Source organism: Saimiri boliviensis, chromosome 2 (genome assembly GCF_048565385.1).
Source record: "Saimiri boliviensis isolate mSaiBol1 chromosome 2, mSaiBol1.pri, whole genome shotgun sequence".
Taxonomy (NCBI): domain Eukaryota; kingdom Metazoa; phylum Chordata; class Mammalia; order Primates; family Cebidae; genus Saimiri; species Saimiri boliviensis.
The window spans coordinates 93,568,801-93,586,220 of NC_133450.1; the positions used below are offsets into that span (position 1 = coordinate 93,568,801).

At 35.2% G+C, this 17,420-nt stretch overlaps 1 protein-coding gene and 1 non-coding gene across 18 annotated transcripts in view; both read right to left on the reverse strand.

Annotated features, from left to right (window-relative positions):
• The window catches only part of KTN1 (kinectin 1), a 114,491-nt gene that overhangs the window by 24,818 nt on the left and 72,253 nt on the right, over positions 1-17,420 (reverse strand). For 9 of the 17 annotated variants that reach the window (XM_074393913.1, XM_074393907.1, XM_074393905.1 and 6 more), the window contains 13 exons: positions 13,714-13,748; positions 13,229-13,319; positions 12,494-12,562; positions 11,250-11,287; positions 10,670-10,760; positions 10,454-10,522; positions 9,177-9,214; positions 8,176-8,266; positions 8,030-8,098; positions 7,372-7,409; positions 4,320-4,410; positions 1,842-1,910; positions 447-484 (listed from right to left, as the gene is read on the reverse strand). In XM_074393913.1, the coding sequence (XP_074250014.1) occupies positions 447-484; positions 1,842-1,910; positions 4,320-4,410; positions 7,372-7,409; positions 8,030-8,098; positions 8,176-8,266; positions 9,177-9,214; positions 10,454-10,522; positions 10,670-10,760; positions 11,250-11,287; positions 12,494-12,562; positions 13,229-13,319; positions 13,714-13,748 (827 nt within the window). The remainder of the gene's footprint in view (positions 1-446; positions 485-1,841; positions 1,911-4,319; positions 4,411-7,371; positions 7,410-8,029; positions 8,099-8,175; positions 8,267-9,176; positions 9,215-10,453; positions 10,523-10,669; positions 10,761-11,249; positions 11,288-12,493; positions 12,563-13,228; positions 13,320-13,713; positions 13,749-17,420) is intronic. The other 8 variants (XM_074393915.1, XM_074393911.1, XM_074393909.1 and 5 more) reach the window with 1 other exon arrangement.
• Positions 7,645-7,751, reverse strand: LOC120364088 (U6 spliceosomal RNA). Its single transcript, XR_005579441.1, has one exon. It is a non-coding gene; the product is annotated as a U6 spliceosomal RNA (small nuclear RNA).

A 17,420-nucleotide genomic window follows, 5' to 3' on the forward strand; every position in this document is an offset into this window, starting at 1 on the left:
TAAAAAGGCATTTTAGCCAACGGTACCACTCAACTCTAAACTGCAGTTCAAGATATCTAAATAGAACTGTAAAAATCAGGCCGGGCACGGTGGCTCAGGCCTGTAATCCCAGCACTTTGGGAGGTCGAGGCAGGTGGATCACGAGGTCAACAGATCGAGACCATCCAGGTCAACATGGTGAAACCCCATCTCCACTAAAAATACAAAAAATTAGCTGGGCATGGTGGCACGTGCCTGTAATCCCAGCTACTCGGGAGGCTGTGGCAGGAGAATTGCCTGAACCTCCTTCCGGGTTCAAGAGCGAAACTCCGTCTCAAAAAAAAAAAAAAAAAAAAAGAACTGTAAAAATCAGGTGCCATTTGCAGTTACACTAAATTGCTTGAGAATTGTTCAACACATAAAAATAGTTACCACTTTGTAAACTATGAAACAAACTTATTACTTACACTTTTAATAATTCTTCATGAGGGGGAAAAGAAGATGCCTATTAAAAGAGTTAAATGTTATTTCAAAACAAAACTTTTCAGAAGACTTAGAAAATACTGAAGCTTTTCTCAGATATAAATTAAGAAAACAACAACAGTAAAAATAGTACATATTTCATATGCCAGTCACCCTGACTTAAATTAAGTGATTTTAACAAAAACATGTACAAATCTGTAAAATGTATTGAATGCTAAATCCAACCTTCACTGTCTTGACATAAACTCAGTAAGTATTTATCAATTTCTCACTATGTGTATGGAAGCATACCTTAAATTTTCATACCACACAATTCTTACTTGACTACATAAAAATGTTAAGCTTCCAAAAGTTAAAAAAAATAACAATACCAGAAATGAAATCAAAAGGAAAACTAGGACACGTTCAGTTTCCTCACATTTAACAGAAAGTTGTCAACATGCAAAGGTACACAGGCCTTCACATGTAATATTTATTCCCTGGTGACTATAATCTCTCAAACTTCTTGTTTGCAAGGACTCCATTTGTTTCTCAAAATACTATCAGGTCTATCCATATACATTCATAAATTAATTTAAAGGCTACTTGGGGTAGCATCTTTTACAAAAACATATTTTTGTTTTTGCCAAGCAGAATTATAATTTGAAAAGTTATTTTAAATAGTAGTAGACCATCACTTTCTTTTTTTTTTTTTTTCTTTTTTTTTTTTTTTTGAGACAGAGTCTCATTCTGTCACCCAGGCTGGAGTACAGTGGTGTGATCTCAGCTCACTGAAACCTCTACCTCCCAGGTTCAAGTGATTCTCCTGCCTCAGCTTCCCGAGGAGCTGAGACTACAGGCACGTGCCACCATGCCTGGCTAATTTTTTGTATTTTTAGTACAGATGGGGTTTCACTGTGTTAGTCAGGATGGTCTCGATCTCCTGACCTCGTGATCCACACGCCTGCGCCTCCCCGAGTGCTGGGACCACAGGCATGAGCCACTGTGCCCGGCCCTATCACTTACGATATATTTGTTAGTTTCTCTCCAGTTACTGTTTCATTTGGGAAGAGGGGAGATAAAATGTGTACACGTATCTTTAAGCCAACCTCTACAGCATTTAAACTGACTTGCTAAGAATTCTAAGATCAGAAAACACACACTGATATAAAACATATCTGAAATATAGGTAATAACATTATTTGTGTACACTTTATAGATTGTTTTACTTTAGACATGACATAGCAAATTGCTTTCTTTTGTATAAAATTTGATAAACATAAATTAAACACAGTTTATTCTCAATGAAAACGCAGAAATGGTAAGAATACTTATATGTCACTGGTTATACAATTTTTTTTGCCACACAAATGAAAGGCATGACATCTAATAGCACCTACCTGTTGGTAGTTTTGTTGTTTAAGCTGCTCGATTTGGGATTTAAACAATTTATTTTCATCTTGTACATCCTAATTAAATAAAAATTAGACATCAGTATCTAAGCAGATTTTTTTCCCACATAAACTTTAGAAACACATCATACAAGCTATAAAAATTCCAAAATAGCAATAATTTTCAGGGGTGTAATAAACTCTATATTAAAACATATGATGAAATCAGACTATTTATATTAGTACTAGCAGCAGAGTTTGCATGTCTCAATGGAACAAAATAGAATCCAGAAATATAACCAAATAGCTCTAAGAATATAGTATGAAGTGACATTTCAAATCAACTTCAACTCTAGTAATATTTTGGGCTGGCTGTTTTTCTTTGTTGGGGTTTTATCCTATGTACTGTTGGACATTTAGCAGCATCCATAGCACCCATCCACTAGATGCCCCAGCAGCCTGGCCCTAGCTGTGATAACCAAAAATGTCTCCAGGTACTGACAAATGTCCCCTGGGAAGCAGAATCACTACTGTTATGATGGATTATTTAATTATGTGGCTAGCCTTCTCTTTTTAATGGTTACAATGTTACTGTTACAGCTTATTGAAATAAGTTACATATAAATAATCTAAAACAAAATTATAAACACATTAGAAGAAAACAAACTTTTTAAAAAGATGATAGTCTCACTGTGTCGCCCAGGCTGGAGTGCAGTGGTGCGATCTTGGCTCACAGCAGCCTCTGCCTTCCAGGTTCAAGTGACTCTTCTATCTCGGCTTCTACAGTAGCTAGAAATACAGGTGCCTGCCACCATGCCCGGCTAATTATTGTATTTTTTTTTTTACTAGAGTCAGGGTTTCACCATGTTGGCCATAGCTGGCCTCAAACCCCTGACCTCAAGAGATCTACTTGCCTCGGCCTCCCAAAGTGCTGAGATTACTGGTGCAAGCTACCATGCCCATCCAAATATATTTTTATAATCATAGAATGAGAGGTAACTTTCTTCCCAAGACTTAAAACTCTGGAAATTACTTATATTTGAGTACATAAAAGTCTCAAATTTCCCCAAAAAGGGAAAAACACAAATGAAGTCAGAAGAAAAAAATGGGGAAAATAAATCACCCCATTTAATTAATGACAAAAGGTTAATTTCCCTTATTACAAAAAAAGATTTTATAAATTACTAAGAAAAAGTCAACCCAGTGGAAAAAATGTGGGAAAAATTAAAGGACAATTCATATAAAAATGGCTTAAACATATGAAAAATGCTTAACTTCTCTCACAATCAAATGCAAAATAAAAATGATCTTACCATCTTTCAAGTATAGTATCAAATATTTTTATCCTTGTCAATGTTAGAAAGGAAGAGGGGAAATGGCCCTTAGCTGGCGAGAGTGAAAATTAGTAAAAACACTTTTGGAGGTCTATTTAGCATTGTCTAAGAAAATTTAAAATGAACCTACATGGGAGAGAGAAGAAATATGACAGACTCAAACACCGAAGCATGTAATGTCAGCAAGAATAATCCAAGACAATGTAGGAATCTACAAATTTGCTATCACTTCAAATCAATGTTCTGTTAAGTACTCTGAATACTAACTGCATGAAGGTGAGAAGATACTGATTTTCTATTTAACTGTATCTTTCAACAAACAAAAAACCTACATAAGCCTTGATCCAGAATTTCACTTCTAGGTTACAGATAAACAAGTAAAAGTATTCAAAATGTGTGCAAGGATATTCACTGCTGCATTGTTTGTGCAGGAAAAAAAAAAAAAAAACCTCTAATCTAGGTATCCATCAACTGGGATTGGTTATATAAATGATACAGGCTGGGTGTGGTGGCTCACGCCTGTACGCCTGTAATCCCAGCACTTTGGGAGGCTGAGGTGGGCGGATCACCTGAGGTCAGGAGTTCAAGATCAGCCTGGCCAACGTGGTGAAGCCCATCCGTACCAAAAATACAAAAATTAGCTGGGCATGGTGGTACGCGCCTGCAGTCCAAGCTACTCCGGAGGCTGAGGCAGGAGAACTGCTTGAACCCAGGAGGCTGAGGTTGTAGTGAGCTGAGATCATGTCACTGCACTCCAGCCTAAGCAACACAGCGAGACTGTCTTAAAAAAAAAAAAAAAAAAAAAGAGAGAAAGAGAGAGATGATGTAACCATCCAATACCATAAAGTTATTAAAAGTTAAGGCAGAAACGTGCTTATATGGAAAGATCTTAAAAACACTCTTAATTGTGAAGGAAGCAAAATACACTAGTTAGTATAGTTAAACAGAGTATTTTACAAACAAGTAAGTATACATACATACACACATTTTATGCATGGGTACTTACTCAAAAAAATAATGCCAATAATGAGACCTAGTGTCTGGGAGGGAAACTCATTCTGTACTCTATTTTTTTGGCAGCAGTTAAAAATTATTTTAAAACATGCAAAGACAATAATTTATAAAATAATTAATTTTAAGTGACCATATTCACCTGTAACAGCTTTGTTTTGCTAGAAAGATCACTCTCCCTCTCTTTTAGCATGGCTTCTACTCTCTTCAATTCATTTTCCTTTTCTTTCAACCTAGAATTTTTTACAAAGATCTACATTTACTGAAGTACATAAAAAAAATAAAACCAGACTCCAACATCACCCCTAAGAAAAAAGACGGCAGAAACAATACATACCAACACTTTTTCCCACACTGTATTAACTTAGATGTTTGTTTTAAAAAATATTTCTAGAATCATTCTACTCAGCCATACTTAACATTTCTTAAGCAAATGTGACTTAATCTAGGAAGAAACTCTAAAACAAAGACTAAGAACAAAATTATAGTTTACCAACTCGTTTCAAAAATTACCACTTAAAGGAGTTTTGCCTCTAGGAATCTTAGTCACGATTTATTGACCCTGAAAATTACAAAATATGTCTAACCTTTGTACTGACAAGACGCTATGTATAATTTAATCTATTTTTCCTTTACCCAATGCTGATGTAAATCTTACTCTACCTAGCTCAAGTGAATCTCAATTACCCTTGTCATGCTAAGCAAGAGACCTCTAGCACAGGGGTCCCCAAACTTTTTACACAGGGGGCCAGTTCACTGTCCCTCAGACCGCTGGAGGGCCGCCACATACTGTGCTCCTCTCACTGACCACCAATGAAAGAGGTGCCCCTTCCTGAAGTGCGGCGGGGGGCCGGATAAATGGCCTCAGGGGGCCGCATGTGGCCCACAGGCCGTAGTTTGGGGACACCTGCTCTAGCATAACACCACCATCAAACGGATCTTTAACTATGTTTCCTCACAATAGGAAATCGTATCTATTTTGGTATCCCCAAGGCCAGAAAGCACATAATAAGAGTCCTAAGTATTGACTGAGCTGAACACTATTTTTACCAAACTTGATCTAGAATTAATTTCAAGATGCTTATAAATCTACATGAAAAAAATGACGAAACAGCATACATGAAGAGTCAGATAAACGTATAAAAAGGGAAAAACTTAAATGTATATTGCTAAGTAAAAGAAGCCAATACAAGGCTGAGCACAGTGGCTCATAACTGTAATCCCAACATTTTGGGAGGACAAGGCTGGAGGATCACTCAAGCCCAGGAGATTGAGACCAGCCTGAAGAACACAGGGAGACCCTGTCTCTAAAAGATTAGCCATGCATGGTGGCCTGTGCCTACAGTCCCAGCTACTCCGAAGGCCGAGGTGAGAGGAACACTTGAGCCCAGTAGGTCCTAGCTGCAGTGAGCCAGGATGACACTACTGCGTTCCATGTACTCCAGCCTGGGCCACAGAGAAAGACTCTGTCTCAAAAAAAAGAAAGAGGTTAACATTCAGAAAAGCTATATACTGCATGGTTTCAATTATGATATTCTGGAAAAGGCAAAACTCTGAAGACAGTAAGATCAATGGTTAGGGCAGGTGGTGTGAGAGTGTAGAGGAAGAGAGGAAGGGATGCATAGGTAGAACACAAGAGATTTTTAGGGCAGTAAAACTGTTTTGTATGATGCTATAGTGATGGATACATGTCATTATACATTTGTTAAAACCCACAGACGGTGATCCTGATGGAAACTATGAACTTCAGTTTTTAATAACAATGATAACAAAGTGCTGCTATTGGTTCATCAGTTTTAACAAATGTACCATGCTAATGCAAGATGTTAATAGTAAGGGGAATTGGGAAGAGTATATGAAAACTGTTATTTCTCTCTCATTTTTTCCTATAAATATAAAAACTGCTCTACCACAAAAAGTAAAGTATATTAATTTAAAAAAGAAAAGGGCAAAAAAAAATATACGGCAGAAATATATCTAAAATTACCTACTTTCATGATCTACATCTCTCTACTATAAACAGGCCAGAAATGTGGCCCTAAACTTTCCAAGCAAATGAGAGATAAGCACCTTGACAGTTATACAATGTCCAAAAGACAAAGAATAATTGTACAAATGAGCAATCTTGGTTCTAAGAATGGAGTAATCTCCCTTGTTTTCAGCAAGATAAAGGCCTAATAAATATCCTCAACATCCTCTTGCCAGGGGCGTTGGCTCACACCTATATTCCCAGCACTTTGGGAGGCTTGAGGTAGGCAGATCAAGTTTGAGATCAGTCTGACCCACAAGGTAAAACCCCATCTCTACTAAAAATACAAAAAAATTAGCCGGGCGTGGTGGCGCGCACCTATGATCCCAGCTACTCAGGAGGCTGAGGCAAGAGAATCACTTGAACCCAGGAGGTGGAGAATGCAGTGAGCTGAGATCACACCACTGCACTCCAGCCTGGGTGACAGAGCAAGACTCAGTCTCAAGAAAAAATGCAAGGGGTGGGGGTGGCACTTCTTTAAAACAAATACCAATAAAGACTAATTGTATCACCAAGAAAAACTCGTCAAAAGCACTTTTACAGTGGGCCAAAAAGATCAGGTCCAGATACCCTTTCTCACCATTGAAACCTGCTATAGCTTAAGACAACAGACTCTCTAGAATCAAACATTTTCTAAAATGAGTATCTACAAAAACTGACACCTCCTATGCTGATTAGATTCAGTATTTTTCCTCTCCAGCACAGGATAATTAACATGACAAGTTCTATTTTCCCTACAAATAATTTAAAATTATAGAAAAGTTTAAAATTCATTACATCAAGATTATGGTAAGATTATCTTCTGGTTAATGCAGAGATGTTATTAACACTTTCAAATACTAGTTTTCATTTCAAGTTTAATCTCTATAATAATTGCATACTTTGTTTTTAAAAATAACTTATAACCAGTCTACATTTACAGAAAGAATAATTGAAAAAATGGATTTGATGGATTTAGAAAGAATAAAGTTTCCAGGTATCTGAAAGCATTTAAAGAACCTTTATTATACCCAACAGAGACTTAGCTTATTTGCCCCTGGATTATAATTTCCACTTAACAATAAAGTTAATGACATACAGGAAACTCATCATCATATTCAAGCACATTCTGGAAAATAATGAGATGCTCGTTTCTCTTCAAAGTGCTGGCTTAAAGCATACTTACACAATCTCAAGTTCTTCAAACTGTGATGCAGAACAGGCCTGAGAAACAGAATCATATTTTTAATGCTAACATTTAATAAGAGAAAAAAAAAAACAAAAAACAGGTGCTACAACATAAAAATAAGAATCACCCCCCAATAAAAACAAAAACATAATTATATGCAGTAAATACAAGTTTGGGCCATTTATAAAGGACAGAATCAGTTTTATTAAACAATTTTTAATACTTATTTCCTAAAACATTAAAGACTAATACTTTATTTTTTTCTATTTTTTTAATATGGAACACTTCACAAATTTGCGTGTCATCCTTGCACAGGGGCCATGCTCATCTTCTCTGTATCGTTCCAATTTTAGTATATGTGTTGCCGAAGCGGGCACAAAAACTAATACTTTAAACAGGCGGTTAGGGATGAGCTAAAAGTCTATTTGAAAAGGTAGAGATAAGGAAATCTTTTCAGGCTCAGGTGAACAAATTAAGCAGTTAAGTATGACTTGCCAGAAATAAAAGTTAACTTATTTAAACAACAACGAAACTATGGTACAACAATTTTTCTGGCAAAGAAACTCAGAACATATTTACATCTTTACTTTCTTATACATTAAACAAAGATGGCTCATTCCTTATGTAATATGCTGGTAATCTGTTTATACTATACCTCTTTCAAATTACATTGTGCGACTTCCTGAACATGTGCTTTTAAAGATTCATTTTCTTCTTGAAGATCCTTAAAAAGAATAGGTGTAAATTAACTTGATAGTCAAGTATAAAAAAATCGATTTTTTATTGTTTTTAACTTCTCACCTGTAACCACTTCCCTGTATTGGCTAGGTCTTTCTCTTTCTCTTCTAAAATAGCCTTCATGGTATTCATCTGTTCCTCTTTTCCTTTTAATCTGATAATAAATTAATCAGAACTCTAAATGAAAATGTTACATGACCATAAAAAGCACAAATTTTAGACAATGAGAAAAGCATATTTTGGGTAGTACTCACAGTCCAACTGATTAAAATAAACTAAAACTTATCAAATATAAAGGCATACGAGGCTCGGTGAGGTAGCTCATGCCTGTAATCTCAGCACTTTGGGATGCTGAGGCAGGCAGATCACGAGGTCAGGAGATTGAGACCATCCTGGCTAACACAGTGAAACGCCGTCTCTACTAAAAATACAAAAAATAGCCAGGTGTGGTGGCATGCACCTGTAGTCTCAGCTACTCGGGAGGCTGAGACAGGAGAATCCTTGAACCCAGGAGGTGGAGGTTGCAGTGAGCCGAGATTGTGCCACTGCACTCCAGCCTGGGTGACAAAGCAAGACTCAAAAAAAAAAAAAAAAAAAAAGCATATAAGATTTTGGAGACAATCAAATTAGGAGATACAGGATGATTAAGGAAAACCATTCCATCACTGAATACCCAGATAAGTTAGTTTAGCTCTACCTCTACCTTTTATCACCTTGTTTAAATCAATATAAATAAATTTGGAAAACTTACTACAATTGATCTGGATGTGAAATAGATACCAATTTCATATGGCTATTAAAACAGGCAAAGAGCAACATCTCAACTTACAGTTATATTCAAATTATAAATCATGAAAAGCAAGACTTCCTACCTCCTACCCTCAAAAGAAACGTACAGGTTAAAGCCAAATGAGAAACTCAGAACCCTAAGGACTTTTGAGATAATTGATATTTTCGAATTTTCTAAAACACTACTTGAAATCAAGAAGCTATAATTATCATTATACTTCTATTTAACTCATGAAAAAGAAATAGTAAAAGGAAATGAGATAAATGTTACTTACAAGTTCTGAAGCTCCTGAACTTGGGAAGTGATAGATAACTGAAATACAAAACACAGAAGTCAATTCATAATCCTTTCAATTTAACTTTCTAAGCTTTATTAAGTCTTTACATAATGTGTACACTTCAAATTACAAAGAAACTAGCTAAATTTTTCAGGACAAAGTGAGTTCACCTCCTCTTGACTCTAATAACAATAAAAGTAACAAACTAAAAATAGTAAGGGGGAATAAGGAAAACAGTTATGAATAATAAGTCTAATTAATGTGATGCTCTTTTCTAGGCTAGTCGAGCGAAGCACTGGGAGTGGAAAAGGAACAAAGATCTGTAACTGGCTGTGATCGATTAGTTGTAAACACCACTGCACTCAGACCAGCCATGATGCTTCTACAGTTGTGAAAATTAGAATATTAACTCTCCACATACCTCCCTAACATATCAGAGCTCTTCTCCATCCCAGTTTTCAAGGCCAACTACTCAACAGTCCTCTATGTTGTTCTTTTTAAATTTTTTCTTAATCATACACAGTCTGATAAAACCTTTTATATTCCACTCTCTTCTCACAGCCCTTCAGATTCTTGGCTTAGATGTCAGTTTCTCAGGAGGAGACTTTTCTGACTCTCAATCTGTATCAGAAAAGTATGATCTTTTCATCCTAGCTGTTTCACTCAACAGATTATCTCCAATCACTAGCTAATGATGCACCAATCACAAGCACAGTGCTTTGACAAGTATTGCTTTGACAATAAATATTGCTGAATAAATATATGAGATGCATCAATCATCTCTTCAATGAAATCTCACCATTTTTTCAATGCAGCTTTATCAAATTAAAATCAGCAAAACTCATCAATTTCCAGTTAATCACATGTAGGTCTGAAATCCCAATGAAACTTGAACTTTGTTCTAATACAGAGGTCGAGCAATGTATATTCAAGTAACATTTTGGTCCATGCAGTTGTTTTTTAAATGAGGAGGATTAAAAAAAATTTCCAAAGTGTTTTGTGTTTCATTTTTAATTGACAAACTAAAATGAAACATTAACACGAAAAATCTTCTAGAAAATAACCATTAACAGTTAAATCTTTTAAAATATATAGATTAAAATATCATGAACACTTTCTCAAATCAGGCAAAAAATAAAATCAAAAGCACATCCCCCAATATGCTTACAGCATACTGCTAAAAGATTTTTCTGAGCAACAAGAAAAAAAACCAAATAGCTCATAAACAACACATAACTAATAAATCTGTCATGCTATGGCTCTGGGATTTTTACCTGTTGAGCCTTTTCAAGCTGGACATTTCCTATTTCTTCTTTTAGAGCCTTTATTTCCTGTTTCAAATCCTTGACAATGACAAAACAGACAAGATTGGACAATGGAAACACAGAAATTGACATAAAATGCAATACACAGACAAACACATGAAATTAAATGATATTAACTAAAGTTGATAAACAAAACATAAAACATGGTTCTCTGTCTCCCAATACCTGAACAGTTTTCTCTTTGTTAGCAACTTTGAGAAGTTCTGCTTCCAGAAGCTCTTCTACAGACTTGATCTTTCCATCTTTCTCATGGATCCTTAAAAAAACGCAGTATAATTTGATTAGAAAACATCAAGATCCACCAAGATATAAAAATAGCATCAAATAATGATATGGCTCTCCAAATCAACCCTTTCCCCATTTTAAATAAAATAGCAAAATATCTTTGTAGACAGGTTCGGGGCGAAATTAAAGCTCCTCCAAACAGAGAGCTGAAGCCTATATGCACAAGAAGTAAGTTAAGTCAAAAGTGCATCAGAAATATGAGATTTGGACCCTGAGGAACACAGAAGAGAATTAAGTTCCATTCAACTATACTGACTCCCAATTTCTGGAAACAGATCTTTTTTTAATTATATGAATTTGGGAAAGCACAGCTAAGTTCTCATATTCCATTAAGAAAAATTCTAGAGTGAAAGTTAAACATACATCAGCTATCCCAATTGCATAATAAAACTAGATTTCTGAGCACAAAAAAAGATGAAGCAAAAAAAAAAAGTCAGTTAATGATAATGTTATCACTTACACTTTCTTAAGTTCTTCAACGAGAGATGCAAAAGAAACCTAGAAATAGGAAAATATCCTACTTAGTAGTTTGCTCAAAATAGAAATGGGTCAGAAATAGAAATGTACATTATCCTTAAAGTTTCAACTACAATCAAAATCCAAATAGGAAAAGTAAGCCCAGGCATTTTTCCGAGACTTTTTAAATGTCATATTAATGACAATAAATAGCATTTTGAAAATAAGCAATTTTAAGGCCACTTATAAATATGCCAAAAGAAAAAAAATCATTAGGTAAATGTTAAGATTATTTAATCAACAATTCCAACCACAGAAAAAAATAAAACTGGGAAACTGCCTAATTTCAGGCAGCCTCTAGTTTTACTAGAGTCTTACTTTACATTTATATAATTAGAACTTTTTTATCACTCTACTAAGAGGCAACAGCATCCTATCTGGAGTATTCATTACAGTATCTGGCATACAATCAGTATTAAACTGCAGCCTCTATTACTGATTATCATTCATAAACTAAAACTACAATTAACAAATTCTAATCTGGAAAAAAGAAACAACAGACTTGTTTTGCCCACTGTTTAAGAGAGAGCAGCCTGGGCACAGTGACTCACGTCTATAATCCCAGAGCTTTAGGAAGCTTAGTGGGGAAGACCGCTTGAGGTCAAAAGTTTGTGTGAGTCTGGACAACATAACAAGACCCTATCTCTACAAAAAGTAAGATAAAAATTAGCTCCGCAGCCGGGCACTGTGGCTCACGCCTGTAATCCCAGCACTTTGGGAGGCTGAGGTGGGTGGATCACGAGGTCAAGAGATTGAGACCATCCTGGTCAACATGGTGAAACCCCGTCTCCACTAAAAATACAAAAAAATTAGCTGGGCATGGTGGCGCATGCCTGTAATTCCAGCTACTCAGGAGGCTGAGGCAGGAGAACTGCCTGAACCCAGGAATCAGAGGTTGCACTGAGCCAAGATCGCGCCATTGCACTCCAGCCTGGGTAACAAGAGCAAAACTCCGTCTGAAAAAAAAAAAATAGCTCCGCATTGTGGCATGAGCCTATAGTCCTATCTACTTAGGAGAATGAGAAAGGAGTATCATTTGAGCCCAGGAGTTCAAGGTTAAGGTGGGTTATGATTATACTACTGCACTCTGGCCTGGGCAAAAGAGCAAGACCCCACCTCTTTTAATTTAAAAAAAAAAAAGAGAGAGAGAGAGAAAGAATAGTTGTAAAAATTTACTACATACATTACCTGATCATTTTGCTTAGCTTTTAAGTCTTGAACTTCTTTCGTCAGAGATGAATTTTCTGTTCTTATTGCCTTTTTCAAAGACACATAAGCAAAACATGCTTTTATTTTCTGAAAAAATATAGCTAGCTTCAAAATACATTTAAGCTGCCTCTTTTCCTCTGTGGAAGACCTAAAACTTTGATTTTTCCATGTCTATAATTCTATAACTTCTATAGCTACCCAAATGAATTTTTAATTCAGTTACACCCACATATATTTCTACTCATATCTGAACCCCAAAAATACATAGTATACCACTTGTTAATTAAGCTACTCCTCTCCCCTAAATTCAAATACATCTTTTAACTTACTTCTTCCAGCAATTCTTTCCCAATCAAATTAGTTAAAGCTAATGACAATCATAAAATAGAATGGCAATCTCTTCTCTGGCCTCTAATACCATTTCATGAATAGGTCTGCTTGTTATTCGGTTATTATTTGGACATGGGTGCAAGAGGGGAAACTGATAAAAAACTATAACAATAGTACCACCTCATTAAGGCAGTGAATGTTACAATCAACCATGTATTTTTAACTTCTAAAATAAACTGTTAATAAATAAAAGCATTATAAAAATTTAGAAAATGTAATATTTACTATTAATAAGATCTATGGGAAAAACCTTAAACAAATTACAGTAAATCCCTCTAAGTCACTAAATAATCACAAGGAAAATAAAACTACAAAATGCTTTACATTCAGCTCCTCTTCTTTAGTTGCCACCTGAATGAGTCCAGTTTCAAGTAATTCCTCTACAGTCTTTAACTTCTCGTCTTTTTCTTGAATGCTGAAATTAGAAGTTTATAACACTTTTTGTATTAACTATTTTTCAAGGTTAATGATATTATTTCTAAACATTTTACATGGATCAACTCCTTTGTGCATCATTTCTTACAAACTTCTACTTCTAGAAAGATTTCTAAGGATCCTTGATCATACTCTGAGGATACTGCCTCTTAAAAAGTAAAATATATTCAAGTAATTCATGCTGACATGCTAGCCTAAACAAGTAAAATTACTGCGACACATGAAACCCACAAACGGTAATAAAATCCCATTTCAACAGCATTACACATTTTCTTACATTACAAAATGTAAAGAGAATTTTAAGAATCTAGATTAATGTAGTTAATTTCATAGAAGTGACTCCCCAAAATATAAAAAGAAAACTAAACTCTTACCATTTTTCCATTTGTTCCACAATATCTTTATTAGGCTAAAATAAAAATCACCAAAAGAAGTTTAACTTTACCAAATATGTATGAAGTAAAACCAGATGAGAAACAGAATTCTGTGAAAATTGTTTAGGGTTATTAAATAGATACAAAATTTAGGACAATAACTTTTATTTGAAGACTTGATAATTACTGAATTCAGAAAACACCAACAGAAGAGATACATCTACACAAGAGACACAGAAAAAGCAGTAGTATAAAATGGCTGGCAAAATGAATTAGTATCTTATGAAAAAAATCTTAATCACTAGAAAAGATAACATTAACTTAGGGATAAGATAATCTGCCTCACTTCCTTTACAGTAATTCAATTCTTCAAATATAAAGAGCCCAGACTCTAAGACCTTGTGAAAGAAGAAAGGGGGGAGGGTAGAGGGGAGGAGGCTCTTTTAACTGATTTTTTTTTTCTATACTAAGGTTTAACATTTACATAAGCAAGTGTGTAAATCCTGTTTACAGCTCAGTGAATTTGGTAGATAGATATTATGTATGTACCAACCAGATGAAGATATAAAACATTTTAAAGCCAACTGTAAACTGCAAAAGCAACAGGAATACTTTCTCTTTATAAAGCATACATGACATCTAAGGTGAGTTCCATTTGAACCTTCTCCCGGCATTCCCCCGGTACACACACAAGTCCTCACTGTTAAAATTTATCTTATGTAGAAAGTGCAAATTTCTCCCTCAGTATTCCCATATCTTCAGACAGCCAAGCAGCCTGATCAAAGAGATTTAGGGTCTTTCTCCTAGAACATTCTCTTCTGTGCACCCCTTTCCCAATTTTGCTAGTTTCTTTTTTCCCCAATCTTTGTTTTCTGTTGTTTTTCTCAATCTTATTATAATCATTTTTCACAAATAATATTAATTTTCCATTGCCATATCCAAGTCCTAAAAGTCTACTCCTTAAATATATATGAAATTAAACCCTTCTCTTTAATCCTAAGTTTAGGCCCTCAGCTTGCTCATCTCAAATATCATAATACCGTAATTCTTTTCCCTGCTTCCAGTTCATAAGGATTGTTTTGTAGGGGGGCATAGGAAAAACTTCCCAAAAGGAAAAAATAATCCAAAGATGAGAAGGGAAAAAGGAGTTTTTCAAAAGTACATTAAATCAGGTTTATACTGTGAAAAACAGATAACGCACTAAGCTTTTAAATCATTCATAAGATGGTTTTTGTCCATCTTTGTTTACAATGAATGCCATCTCACAAAAATATATAACACTATTAAGACTAAGTTACCTGCACCTTAACCATTTACTATATTGTACCTTTACTCAGTCCTGCCTACCAGAGTATTCTTTCTAAAATGTTAGGCTAAATGCTCATTTATCCTTGCAACACCCTTTAGTGGCTCACAACATGCTACATCAGGTTCACGGTCCTCACACAGCATGCCAAGTCCTTCATAATTAGGTCTTAGCAGATCTTTCTCTATTCCTTACATCCTTCCTGTATTTTGTGCCTCTACAATATACCAATACTCTGAATATGCCAATCTTGCCACACTGTCACGTCTTTGAATATTGTATTCCCTCAGCCTGTACTGCCTCTTAGCTCTTTGGCAAATTCATGCTTATTTTTCAAAATCAGGTTTAGATGTTTCCTGTGTTAACTCTGCACCTCCTTCAAATATTAATATAATGCATTATCTCATTCTCTAAACCTGTACACAGACTTCAGAAATTTTATTCACCATAATTTTCTGTTTAACACATCTATCTCCATATTAAGAAGGCAAGGATCAAGTCTCATTCATCTCTGTAGCCTCAGCATATTGGTAAGTACCTAGCATATACTCAACTAGAAAGTAAGTATTTGATGAATTTAATTTTTTTAATGAAGTTACAGTTTAAAAAGTATTCTTAGTCTTCAGTTCATCAAATATTCAATTGCATAAAACTGGCCCAGCTTAGTTTGCATCTCCTCAAATGTTTTTACTTTACTTCATACTTCATTGGTTTAATCCAATCCTACTATTTCCTCCCTAGATGACTTCCAAAACTATACCATGTACAATAATAAATTATTCTGCAATACAATATAACAAGGCAGTAGGGCAAAAAGAAGAAACTTTCTATAGTTTTTCCTTAATCTTGACCACTGAATCTTAAAAATCTTCTGGAATAAGAATAAAAAGTCATGCTGCTCCTTCACTAAAAGTATGTGCTCTCCCCCAGCAAAAAAAAAAAAAAAAGTCTTACTCTCAGTAAATGAGGTATTAGTAAATGACTTATTTGCATTATCTGACCATCTGCAACCCTAAATCCAAATGCAGCCTTCCCTCCTTTAGAGTAGCAACAGGTTACCTTACCTGGTACCTGTTGTCTTTCTGCTTCCTACACCTGAGGAAACAACAACTTGGCACCATTATTGGCTTCTGCTTTCATAAGCTTAATCTTTTCCTCCAGAATAAAAATCCATGAGGTAAAAGGACTGAAATTTTTACATAACTTAACTGTTCAATCTCTCAACTGTCACTTGGAATTCTGACTGCAGGATAGAAAGGGGTTAAAGAAAAGTGGCAATGACAGAAATTAAGGTTATACCAATCTTTTCTCTTCTTTCACTAGCAACAACAACAAAAACAACCAGAGAAAAAGCCACAAAGATGATGCTTGGCCAAGATGAAAAAAGTCACAACTATAACCAGAACATCAGTCATATGCTTTCTAGACTATTAATAAAAAGCTTTCAGAGTTAGAACAATCTAAGAATTACCCAACAGCAGATCTTAATACCACAAAATGAGTTTCTCCTCTTATCGAGTAATTATTTTAAGTCAAAAACTGTGGCTATAAAATTTTATTCTGTGAATTGTTATTCTTCGTAACAAAAGCACATCTCATACTCAAATTTGTCTTTTTAACAGAACATCTAGAAGTACACAGAAACCTTATAATTGAAGGCTGACTTAGTAAGATATCAACAGTATTAACTTTCATAAATATGACTGGGAATTTTACGTAAGACATTATAATGGCATTACTCAAGGTATTATTTTTTTTTAATTGTAAAGGAAAAGAAAAATTTAAGGCTGGCAGTTTTACTTTTATCTAATGAAGGAGAATACCATATTTAGTAAAGAATAAAAGTTTTCGCCGGGCGCGGTGGCTCAAGCCTGTAATCCCAGCACTTTGAGAGGCCGAAGCGGGTGGATCACGAGGTCGAGAGATCGAGACCATCCTGGTCAACATGGTGAAACCCCGTCTCTACTAAAAATACAAAAAAATTAGCTGGGTATGGTGGCGTGTGCCTGTAATCCCAGCTACTCAGGAGGCTGAGGCAGGAGAATTGCCTGAACCCAGGAGGTGGAGGTTGCGATGAGCCAAGATCGTCCCATTGCACTCCAGCCTGGGTAACAAGAGCGAAAACTCCGTCTCAAAAAATAAATAAATAAATAAATAAAAGTTTTCTGTTTAAGTAATAGTCACCATCACCTGATTATTACTAAAATACAAGAATTCTAGGACAGATTCAGAAGTTTCTAAGCATTTGTTTTACCTCCATGAAGTTAATTTTAGAAAGGTAAAACTATATACTGAAATCAGCATTTCAAAAATCTCTGGTGACTAACACACAGAAACTGTACTCTGTTTTTCCAAGAAGTAACACACACACACACATACACACACACACACACCCTTATTA